Consider the following 12,925-nt stretch of genomic DNA (forward strand, 5'->3'; position numbering starts at 1 on the left):
TCAATGAAACCCTTGGCGAGACCAAAGCCTAGGGCAAAGAGGGAGTTTGGCTCCCTCTTTGCCCTAGGGTTGGGTGGTGAAGCTTGGCACAGGCCTGAGTGCTGGGTCACGTCACGTGTCGCTGGCATGGTAGACATCTCAAAGCGAGTAAGGATTCCCCTGCAAAGAACGCTTGTGCTCTAACAATCTAACATTAAAGCACCTCTTGTCCATGCAAGGACGACTCTTCAACGTGCAGGTCCAAAACCTTGATCGCATCAATTCCGAGAAGGATGCACCTTCCAACACAACATAGAGCAGTAGATATGTGCGTCCCTTGAATGTGACTTTCGAGAAGAAACAACCACACATGGGAATGGACAGCTTCGAGTAATCGAGAAGCTTCACTCGCGGGGCGGAAAGAAGTGACTCATCAGCAAAATACTGCTAGAAAATGTTCTCTTCCAGGATGTAAACAGACGATCCTGAATCAACAAGAAACTTCAAGAACTTGCCAACGGTGAAAACATCAATGAAAGTGCCAGCTTGTTCAGGACTGACCATGGCAAGAACGCTTACACTTTCAACATCATTGGACGAGACCTAGCAGTCGACTTCACTGGTGGCAACGGTGAAATTACACTGCCGCCTGTTACGGACTGAGCGAAAGTGCCCAAGGCGACCACAGTGAAAACAGCACTGTTCTGTGCTGGATAGGAAGATGACGAGGCATGGTGCTGGCGGGAAGCAGACAGGCAGCTGTAAGGGCATGAGTGCCCAGCTGGACATGAGGCACGTGGTCTCGTCGAGTCAGTGCAAGTGTCAACAGGAGCTTGCTTGCGAGGACGATAACTGATAAATGCGGCCCCGTTGAATCCCCTGAAAGCTGACCGCCTGGGAGATTACCAGCTAAATGTGCCCGGGAACAAGCTGGCGAACTTGCTGAGCAACCTGCTCCAGTTGTTGTGCCAGAAGTATGGCATGTGAAAAGGAGAGCGATGAACCTTCTAGAAGCGGATGTTTACGACGTTGTGACGTGATGCCTTCTAAGAACTGGTCGCACAGGGAGTCGTCCAAGGCGATGCAACAACACGAGACAGCAACCTCTCATAAAGCAGAGAAACACTCTTGTATGGATTCACCTAGTTGCTGGGTACGGCAGCGGAAGCGATGGCATTCTACGACGACATTGCTTGCTGAGGTAAAATGCTGCATTAGCGCAGCGATGGCTTGGTTGCATGATGATGGGGCAGTGGCCAACTTTTTGGCCTCATCGGACACTGTCGCAGTAGAAACCGGGCAGGCGAGTTCGGAGACACGAGATGGCAGTGTGAAGAAAAATATGCTGACCTTCAATTCCCAGACTGTGTAACAGGAGGGCTTTGCATCGTTCAGGGGAGAAGTTAGATACTACAGATGCCAAAAGAAAGGTCACGCAAAACCCTTGGGGGACACAGAACCGGTAGGCAGCCCTGCGCGGGCAGTAACAGTGGCGGTGAAGCGAGCCCGAAGTGGCTACAGGCGAATTAACACCTGCAGAAAAATATTTTAACCGTCGTCGCCAATGTGGTATCGCGGCCTAAGGTCAACAAAAAGGAGAGCGAAATGGCCACCCCAGCCCAACAAAAATTATATGATGCTTGCTTTGACCACACCCAAATATATACATGGGGACACCAACGTTCACAGGGTTTTCAGACGGGATACTGAAACCAAAATGCCGCAACACTGCCTACAGCTGTTCAGTATGCGGAACAAGGTTGGTTTCCATGAGTGACACAGCTGTGTTGCGTTGCCACCTCTCCCGGAAAAAAAAAACCCTTCAGGAGCGTAGAGAAACCACATAAAAACAAAACACTGAGCTAACCAATCAACTAGTCTGCTGGTTGGCATAAAAATACCAGTGAAGGGAAGAACGCAAATGCTAAAAGAATATTTCAACATAAAAACGTGTGCATAAGGTGCACCTTGCAGCTGTGGCAGCATTGTCCATGGGCAAGAGCTGCAGCTCTTGTACTTTGGTTGAGATCTCCAGTCTTTTCGGAACACGCACTGACATAATTTTTCCTGTTTTGAAGGTGGAGCATTTGCATTCGTGATGCAAGCAACAGAAGCACATAACCACTGATGCCAACTTTCGGTCTATTGCAACGAATGGTATAGTTGAAGGGATTTTGGTTCGAGTTTTTTGGACACAAGACAGAAAGCAGTTGACAAGCAGCGTAGAAGTTTTGGTGATCAGTGGCGTAACTAGGTAGGACGGCGCCCATGGCAAATATATTTTCGAGTCTCTCAAGAGGATAATGATAGTTTTTTATTATTATTATTATTATTATTATTATTATTATTATTATTATTATTATCATTATTTACAGTAGACTCTCAATAAACGAAACTCTCTTAAATGAAATTGCTGCTTAAATGGAACAACTGCCTCTAGCATGATTGGTTTTGTGCTTGAATTCTGCACCCCTTTTCATCTCTCAGTAAACGAAACTCCTGTTAAATGAAACATATTTTCCTGGTCCCTTCAGCTTTTGTTTAACAGGAGTCTACTGTATGTGCAGAAAAGACCATTTCGCTGTTTTGGGCAAGCGAATGAGCGATTTCTTGATTGATTATTCACTACCAGTGGACTATAGCCACCTTGCATATCCACGCACCGTATGATACCCCAGAAGTCCACATGGTTAGAAAAAAAATGAAAGAAGAAATGGACCTTGCCTGTGTCCTGTTGTCGTCTCACTTTACATGAAATATGCGATGTTCGTAAGTTACATACAACAACACAAAAGAGAACGACAAAGTGTGCATGTAAGCAGTTCTTATAGTTTTTCACCGCATTACCATGAAATGTATCATTCAAAATTATAAATTGCGTGCGTCAAATCTGCATACTATGCCTACATTTTTTTTTATCAGTGCTAATGATGCGTTCAAAAACTGTTGTTTCCTCCTTGTCGCATATTATTGCCTTTTGTGACGCCATTGCTGATGTTAATCGTGAACAACTGTTGTCAAGAAAATGCGTTCTTTATGTTTAAACTCTTTATTTACATCTTTTGGTTATTAATAACCCAAACATGAAAAAGACTACACACTAGGACGCTCCGAAAAAACTATAGCAACACTTTTCTTGCTCTCGATGAAGCAAACTGTTCTATAATGTCAACAAAGGTCGTTCTTTTTTTCAGATTCTTTTCTTTCTGCACTCAGTAGAGCAAGATCAGAAAGTCGGTCCTGGCCCATATTGGCCCACAAACCGAAAAGTATCAATTTCAGCTTGCTGAAGGACCTATCACCGCCAGCGATGAAAACTGCTATGGTTTAACATTATCGGAATGGCGACGCGAAGATTGGGGAATACACTGTCATCACCACATTTTTTTTTTGTCGCTCCGTCTGCCGCAGTGGAGCAGTGGTTACGGTGCTCGGCTGCTGACCCGCAGGTCGCGGGATCGAATCCCGGCCTCGGCGGCCGCATTTTCGATGGAGGTGAAAATGCTGCAGGTCCGTGTACTTAGATTTAGGTGCACGTTAAAGAATCCCTGGCGGTCGAAATTTCCGGAGCCCTCCGCTACGGCGTCTCTCATAATCATATCATGGCTTTGAAACGTTAAACCCCAACAATCATTATTATTATCCGTACTCTACAATAAATTTCAGTTCTTCAGGTCTTGACACTTTCTTGTTAACCCGCCGTGAAAGCAGCAGTCGTCATCTAAAATCTCTTCACAGAGGTCCTGTAAAACTCGCCAAAGCTGTAGACATTTGTTTTTAGTTCGTTTTTGTCTTCGCTGTATAGCAGAGCTTGTTGATGTCCAGGAGAAAGCCAAACTTGACATCGGTGTCCTGCAGGCGAGTAAACCTATCGTCGATTTCAGAATGAAGACAGCTCGAGTGTGGATTTCATGACCCCTTCCCTGCTGAACCGTTAACTCTTCTCCTTTCGACTTTTCACCGGGCATCTGTTTTCTTCGTCGTGAACGCCCTTCAACACCGACACCTCACGCCTCACAGAGACCAAGCCCCTCATCGAGTGACTCACTCACCAGAATTTTCATTTTGTCATGAATGTGATCTTTGAGAGCTTTCATGTCTAATGCAGCATCGTGGAAGTTCATTTTTGGATCTTGCAACGTTTATTGAACACCATCTATGCGAACCAGTATCTTGTTGCAAAAGCCGAGCAGAATAAAAAAAGAGATCAAAACATCCGCTTGTGCAATGGTGTGGCATCACTACTCGTTTCGCTGGTTTCTTTGTCGTTATTTGTCATTCCTTGGAAAACTTCAAGTATCTCCTCAAGGTGTCTCCCGACTGGCTTCATCGCTTCGACCTTTGCACTCCATCTGGTCTCCTACTCTGACATGACAGCAACAGGCAACGCATCTTCTAGTTTCTCATAACGGTGCGTTGAGCGAGAAAAAAGCACATAATGTGCGTCGATGGCCCATGGTGTCTCCTTTTGCAGCATGTACTCCAACCTATTTGAGCAAGTGATTTTCGTAGTTTACGAAGATTACCAGTTCGCTTTTCCAGCTATTCTTTGACTGACACCACTTTTTTGTCCAGCCATCACACCAGCATTGCCGTAGCACTGTGATCGACAGTCCTGCACAGCTCCATTTTGTCCTCTTCTAGCTTGCTTAGGATCACCTCCACGTTTTCTTATCGAAGTTACCTTCCCCGTATCGCACAACCTGTAACATCTGCTCACGGTGTGCTTGGTCAGAAGTCGTGTTGAACATAATGCCATAATATAATTGGCTTCACGGATTCTTTACGGATTCTTGGCTTTACGTTACAGAAACGTGCCCGGGAATATGTTTGTGTCGTCGGGCGCATGTTGGGTGGACTCAGCTAGGAGCCCCCTTCCAAGTGGCGCTCGGGGCACTTGTACCCCCTAGTTAAGCCAGTTGGTGATTGACAACCAATATTTATTGCCGTAGTTGTTGAACTGAAGCTTATAAAACGCTAAATAACCACGCTATGATGGCCAAAAACCAGCCAATGACGGCCAGTCTTAAGTGTGGAGCGGCAACTGGCCTGCTGTCTAAAAGCCAGCTGGGCTGGTCTAAAACTGTGCAGGTGGCAACACTACAGCAGTCACTGTTAGCTTGAAATCTCCACAGATTTCAGGCGAACAGGCACGACCGGCACTGCCCATTTGGCTGCCATCAGAACAAGAATGTTTTCACGCTGCACACTCAAAACCAGCGTGAACGGAAGTGGGCGTGGTTTACAGTATTTCGGTACTGCACCTGGAGGCACATACATAGCCAGAAGCGATTGTTTTGACATCAAGTATCCATTACCACAGCAAGCCACTGGCATGCACATGCTCACAATGTAATCTAGCAGTACATATTGGTGCATCCAGGAGACGCAGTGCAACTCTGTATTTACCAGAAAACCTAAACGACAACATGTTGCAGCAGTCAGGGCAGCCAGAAATAGTGTTGTACCATGCAGTGAAAAAAACAATGACATACAGGAGCAATGGCCAAAGGTGGCACAGCAGTGCAAGTAGCTTACTTAGCACTGCCTTGCTACAACTGGTACCTTGATGCCTAACAGGTCCCAGCAATGTCCATGGGTGATTTGCTTACCTGGCTTCATTCTTTAGGTGTCTGCAAAAGAAGATAGAATACTATAACTAATGAGAATATATCACGTTCACAAGCTGAAAGCAAGAAACACACCAATATGCATACTACAAGCAAGCCCTGCTTTGTAAAGTCACAGCAGAATCATTTTGTCATACAGAGTGTTTCTTTTTTTGGACAGTACAGATTTTTTAAATAAATATTCTGACAGTAAGGCTCCTGTCTTTTTCACACACGAGGTCTACGTTGAGGTTAAAATACTTTGCTGCAGCTAAAATAACATTGATGCAACTAATTAACAAAAGCTGATTAAATAACTTCTTAATTATTAACTTGGGGCAGTTGTTTATATTAAAAAGTTGTAGCGTATTACAATTTATGGCATAACCATTTCATAGAAATCATGAAAGTTGCCTATATTCCGAGATATTCATAATCAAATTTCAAGGGCGATATGGAAACTGATCACGTCCAGCATATGCAGGAAACGTGGCCTCTCTGTTACATCCAGTCGGAACTACCCATAACAAGGAAGTGAAGAAATTATAATCAAGACACAGCAGAGCGGAATCTGGTCAGTAAAATCGGCAAGCTTTCTGAAATACACAAGTAGATAGCTTATTGCATGCAGAGTATGGTGCTTATGTGTTTCTTTTTTAAGCTATAACCAGGTGCGGATAACTATTTCAATTGTCTGCAAAAAGCAGTGCTGCAGTGGCTGCCCCTGAATTTTATGCTTCACAGAGAAAGAAAAAGTTGATATTGCGGTTTTATTGCACACAGCTTTAAAAAAACAGATAAGCACCAAACACCACAGGCAAAGGTAAGGCACAAGTGAGATGCGTAGGCGTATCTACCGGGGGGGCAAGGAGGCACTAGCCCCCCTCTGAGAAAACTTAGTGACCACTTTCGACAGTGGTCACTGTCGGCTGCACACTGGGAAACCATGACCTGAGGCAAACTTTTACTTCTACACAGCAGTCACTTAATTATATAATGAAATTTGTCCTGCACTTCTGCTGTGGGGAATGTCTCCAGTGTCTCACGACCACGCACTGTAAGTTCTCTGCGGTGCAGGCCGCCTATGCGACGCTTTGCACTACAGCATTACAGAGAAGGTTGAGTGGGGCTCTTGACGTTAGAGCACTCTGTCATGATTTCATTCTGCTTTGCCTGGCCTGAAATTTGCATTATTGACGACGCAAATACGAGAAGGAACTAGTAAACGTTTCATGGACCGATCAAACGCTCTTCCTGTTTCAAGAAATTCATTTTCTTTCATAGGAAAGGAATAGCATCACCGCTGCTCTATATCCAATTTTCTATGAGTCGACGAGTGTGTAGAACTGTTGAATGTTTTAACGCGACAGTGTTAAAGAGCCTGTGTCGCAGAAATTCCGGTGTCGGCTTCGGCATCATTGGTTGTGAGCAAAAAATCATCATTGTTCGTGACCGAAAAATCGCCGTGGATGCAAATAAAAAAATGATGTACCCGAGGTGGAATCGAACCTCGGCCTTCGGCGTGACAAAGGAGGTGTTCTACCATAGAGCCACGCCACTTCTTGGAACAGCATGCACTGCAAGTAACTAATTTTCGTGCTTTACAAACCTACGCGTCCTGTGTACAGGTGTCACAGTATGAGACATAATATCGCAGTAAAACGTGGTGCAAGCGTACATTGCCAGCAGGCGTCACATCTTGTGAATTGCATAAGGAGTTGGTGGTTTAAAGCCGGCCACCGATTACAAAAGGCACACACATTACTTCGCGTATTCCCTTATGAACTTGTTACAAAGGGCACACCCATTAGTGCGCGCATTCTCTTACACACATGTAGTGGGTGCGCTGTTGTCATAAAAGTGCTGGTGGTTTAAAGCCGGCCACCGATTACAAAAGGCACACACATTACTTCGCGTATTCCCTTATGAACTTGTTACAAAGGGCACACCCATTAGTGCGCGCATTCTCTTACACACATGTAGTGGGTGCGCTGTTGTCATAAAAGTGCTGTTGAAGAGGGTGAAAATCTTTACGTTTACTATAGGTTTACTATGCTATACTATAGGTAGGTCATGTGTGTGTGTGTGTGTGTGTGAGGGGGGGGGGGGGGCTGGCTGGCTGAGCGACTGAACATAATGACAAGCGAAACAAAGCGCAATGAGGATGGAGCTTAAGCGTCCCCCATTTTTTAGTTGGGCCGCATTGGGGGAGCTAAAGAATGTTTTTGCTTGAGTTTCCGTTTAATCTGCTTCGCCTTGCTAATGTATTTGGATTAATCTAAAAACACATAGGCACAATATGATGGCCGTGCGGTGGCCCAGGGCCCATAAAGGGCCCGAACTCACTCGCCCAATAAAGTTTTTCCTTCCTTGGCTTTCCTTATCATATGGTAGCTTGCAGTGATCGCGGCGGCTCAGAACAAGGCGAGGAATAAGGCAGTCGACTCGAGTACATTGGGAAGCCCAGCTTTCAAGCTTGTCCCACAACTTGATCTATGTACTGACCAGGGAAATGCTCAAGGTCCACGGTTTTCTAGACTAATAATTGTTGGGAAACAACATCCCAAAATCATGATATTATTATGAGAGACCCCGTAGTGTAGGGCTCCGGAAATCTTGACCACCTGAAGTTCTTTAATGTGCACCTTAATTTAAGCACACGTGCTTCAATCATTCTTGCCTCCATCGAAAGTGCCGCTGCCGCAGCCGGGATTCGATCCCACGATCTGGGTTTTCTGGACTAAGGAGACTGAAGTGACAGCCGGGCTATAGCTGGTCTTGGGTCATCTCGAATTGACTTGTACAAGGCAAAGTACAACTCGGACAGCAAAGAAGCCCACACACGCAGCGCTGTTTGTTTCTCTCCCTCTCTTCCTCTATCTCTCAGCAAGGATGAGTTCACAGAGCTGCACACGTGCACAAACAGCTCAACATCTTTATACTACAACTGAAAATATTTATTATACTCATATGAATCCATCTCGCCAGCTGCTATAAGTAGCCGCTACCAATGTGATTGGCGGGCAGCCTTCTTGAATTACATTCAGAATGAGACACTGTCTGGCTCAGGGGTGTAGCCAAGGGGGGGGGTTTCAAACCCCCCCGAAAATTCTGAATTTTGCTAGCGTATGTATAACGTGCACATACAAACACACGCACGGACATACATAAAAGTATGGTTGAAACCCCCCGAAAAAATTTTCTGGCTACACCCCTGGCCCGGCTATTCCAAAAAAAAAAGAAATGTTTAGGTATTGTTTAGCACAGTAATGCACTGCTTAGTGTGCACACGTCATTTTAACAGCATGAGATTTCACAGATTTGTGACGTCGCGTAACAAGCACGCGATCTTAAGGCACACCGAAAATTTTTGACAAACGACGAAAAACCAATGACCAAAAATATGCCGTATCGAAAATAGCATACTTTCTGTTTCTTCTGTAGTCGTGCTTGAGTGGTCATTACGCAGAGGACAATTTTGGGGTCATTTGTTGCATTGCGTTATGAGCAGGTGCCGTGTGTATGACCCAGAAAATTTCGACCAATCATAAACCGCTAATGACCAATGCGGAAAGAAAAAATAATGGGAGGTATTTTTACGTTATAATCACCCATATTTTTTTTTTTAAATGAAATTTGTGCTTACATCGTTTGATGATGGTGATGAAATAACATTTAATTTGCCGAAACAGTGTTCCCGAGCTCGTAAGCTCGGGGTCACCCTAGGTGGGAGGGTCCCTCAGTCCAGGAATCCTCTGGCTGCGATCGCCTCCCGGCCCCTGGCATAGGCGTATTTTCTTGAAGGGGCCGGAGGGCCTTCCAAGCAAAGTAGAAAACAGCGCAATAGAACGAAGACAAAGACCAAACAGGACTAGCACTGTTCAGCGCTGGTCCTGTTTGGTTTTTCTTGTCTTCTATTATTGCGTTGTGTTCTACTATGAAGTTAAATTGCAAACACAAATAGTATAAAGAATGTGCTGCACCCCTAATAGCATAACTTCTTACTTAAAAGGAACTTGAGGTTGACACATTGACATTTATAGTAATATAATATTAGTAATAATAATAACAATGCAACAGAAACACTGTTTTGACTAGGAGAAACCCCCCCCCCCCCAAGGCAAAATATAAGATACGCAAACCTCAATATCTGCAAGGAAGTGTAGTACTAAATATGGAAAAGAAAATGTTCCAGTCATTGTTGCCTACACTAAAAAATCAGCAGTTGTTCCGTGTACGGATACAACCGATGAGCGGAGCTCCTTAGAAATGGGACGCAAACGACTATGTATGTTTTGAAACTATATATTGCCGTGTGTGTATATATATATACACACACGGTGGACGGAGTGGGGGAGGCCAGCTCCCCCCCCCCTCCACTCGCGAACAACTTGGTACACCACTGGCGAGATGACTTGCCACTTTTCATGAAAAGATACGGCCGCTATGTGCCCTCATTCAAATTTCGTCACATCCTTGACGTGGGTAGTTCCAGTCTGACATAACAGAATGGTCGCATTTTCTGTGCACCGAGTGTGATCAGTTTCGATATCACCCTCAAAATTCGATGATGACTATCTCAAATTATGTGCAACTTTCGCGATTCCTAAAAAATGGTTATGCCATAAATTGCCAAGCACTCAAACTTTCTAATATAAGCCAGTGTCCACAGGTCACTAATTAAAATGGTAAAGAGCTTTTGTTAATTAGCCGCATCAATGTTATTTTAGCTACAAAAAAGTATTACTGCCTCGACGTAGATCACGAGTTTGTGTGCAAAAACGAAAGCAGCCTTACTGTCATAGGATGCTTATAAAAAATCTGTATTGCTAAAAAATACAACACCCTGAAAATATTAAACTATCAATGCAGTTAACCCACTTAAAATGAATTACATATGCCACTTATAACTAATAACTGTTATAAACCAGGTTGCATGAAGCAAGGGAGGAGGATGACGAAGTTCTTATCAGACTTGCATCATGGATTGTGTTGGCTCATTTAAATCAATCAGTGGCCCTCACTTTATGTGTGATGAGGACACTCACCCTTCTTTGCAACAGCTATTAAATGAAGGTGAAAACAGATGAATGAGATGGGACAAGCACCACCATGAACTGTTTCATTGGGCCACCAAAAGTTCACTATATACTGCACAAGGTAAAAGTCAGTCCACAGTTACACGGAGCATGCAAGCGTGTGGCTCATGCTTGGCTTATGTGCAAAACGATGCAGGAACGGGAAATGCCACACATCGTCTGCTACTCAACAGCCCCTTCACATTGCTCGCACGTGGCCCTGCTGTGCAAAAATTTTCACTCATTACTACGTCCCACGTGACATGGCAAAGAGAGATTACAATTAGAGCTGTGCGAATAGCAAAATTTTGGGTGCGAAGCAAATTCGAATATTGAAGTGTGAGTGCAAATCGAATAGAATATTTTTCGAATACTTCGAAGCGAAACTGCAGAAAAAAACGTTAGAGAGGATTCCTAAGCATATTCTTATGAGATAGCAACATGAAAGTGTTTCTTTTCGCTAGGTTCATGAAGCACTGGCGGGGTGGTGTTTCATAGTTGTCTTATCAAGAATGAGGCAATGTAGAGGTCGAATTCTATTTATGTACATGATATGGTGCAAACAAAGTGTTGCCGACAGCACTTTACACGTGATAGGTAAAGATGCCATTTCCTCAGCCTCTCCTCCTCTTTCAACTTCTGTGGAAGCCCAAATGATGTGGCAGACAAGGGTGTGCTCCCTTCAAGTCCGGAGTTCCAAATCTGACTCGTAGACGTCGGTATATAAGAACATTGGAAATTTTGGATGCTAAAAAACTCTGGCGTCCGATTTTTCGGACTTCCTGCCCAAATTTCGAACCCAAAACAGCATTAATTGAGCCCCCAACTCTGCCACATCTTTCATCTCCATGTTGGAACCAGTGTTTTCTTGAGTTAATACGTTAATACATTTGCGACTGTAGCGGAGCTTGAAAGGCAACTTTGCCGCAATACGGGGGTGTAATGAGGTGAAGCATATTAAAAATCTAGGGACCACTTCCAGTCAGACGTTGACTGTGTCTCGGCAAAGTTCGACCGTAACGGAGCTTGAAAGGTAGCTTTGCCGCAATACGAGTGTAATGAGGTGAAGCATATTGAAAATCTGAAGGGGTCACTTTCAATCAGACGTTGACTATATTTGTTTTCGGAAAGTTCGAACAGTTCAATAGTAAGATTCCAGTGCGAATCGAATTGAATGGCAAACACTATTCGAAAAATATTCGAAATTTAGAATATTCGCACACCCCTAATTACAATATTTACTTCAAACTTTTAGGAACAAAACATATCAACAAAACAACGACGTTCACATTGACGGCGTTGTAGCACAGTAAATCTATGTGAACTTGCTACACAGCCAGCAGTGCAACAGCCGAAATAGGATTTGGAGCAATTTTTAGACAGTAAAATGTTGCTTTTGGAGCACGAAAATCCACATTTGGAGCAGGCTACGGGAAAAAAAGATAGGACAAAATTCCAGATTTGGAGAAGTATAACAAAAGAGGCTTTACTTTGAGAAAAGGAAACAAAAATATGTAAACTACTCAGCATCTGCGAACTCACGCTCAGTGCACGTGAGCACTGCTATTTCAATAAAAAAGCAGTAAGCTTAACCATGCCACACTGCAAACAATGATGACGTTAGCAATTGCAGCACCTCTCAATCATTTGACGGGCGTTGCAAGTGCTACTGCTGAACTTTTTGTTGGGCAAGTTGGTGAACGTTCATATTGATTTTTAAGGCGCAAAGGAGGACATACACAAGATAGGACACGGTACGGAGCGCTCCGTCCCGTGTCCTATCTTGTGTATGTCCTCCTTTGCGCCTTCAAAATCAATTATGCTACTGCTGAATTTACTGCTGCAAAAATTTTTCAAATCCATAAAGTTCGAAAAATTTCTTTTCTAATTGTACAAACTTCCTGTCTTAACAAAATAATTTGTGCGTGGTCATCACTTTGTTGAATTGAGTTTTAAACGTGCATAATTAAAAACGATTATCTAGCCAACATCAGTTTTAAACTAAAACTCAACTTGAGACCAATTCAGCCTTCTCTTCATGGGTTACTGTTCCAAAAGGCACCACGGGTAGCATTTGCAAGTGGGCATTGTCGTGCCTGGTGTATTTGGATCCGTCCCTTCTCGGCAACCAGGTTGTTGCTACGATAGGGCAGCGTCGTACCCGGACTCCGTTTGGTAGCGTAGTCGAGTCTTCGGATTGAGGAACTGATGCTATAGCAAGATGGGAAAACAATAATAAGTTTACTGGCACATTTCGTA

At 44.0% G+C, this 12,925-nt stretch overlaps 1 protein-coding gene across 3 annotated transcripts in view; it reads right to left on the bottom strand.

Annotated features, from left to right (window-relative positions):
- LOC119386541 (FUN14 domain-containing protein 1) overlaps positions 1-12,925 on the bottom strand; it is a 49,102-nt gene that overhangs the window by 32,899 nt on the left and 3,278 nt on the right. Inside the window, exon 2 of one of the 3 annotated variants that reach the window (XM_037653812.2) lies at positions 5,592-5,632. In XM_037653812.2, the coding sequence (XP_037509740.1) occupies positions 5,592-5,632 (41 nt within the window). Of the gene's footprint in view, positions 1-5,591; positions 5,633-12,925 lie in introns of those variants that run through there. The other 2 variants (XM_037653813.2, XM_037653815.2) reach the window with 2 other exon arrangements.

Source organism: Rhipicephalus sanguineus, chromosome 3 (genome assembly GCF_013339695.2).
Source record: "Rhipicephalus sanguineus isolate Rsan-2018 chromosome 3, BIME_Rsan_1.4, whole genome shotgun sequence".
Lineage (NCBI taxonomy): Eukaryota > Metazoa > Arthropoda > Arachnida > Ixodida > Ixodidae > Rhipicephalus > Rhipicephalus sanguineus.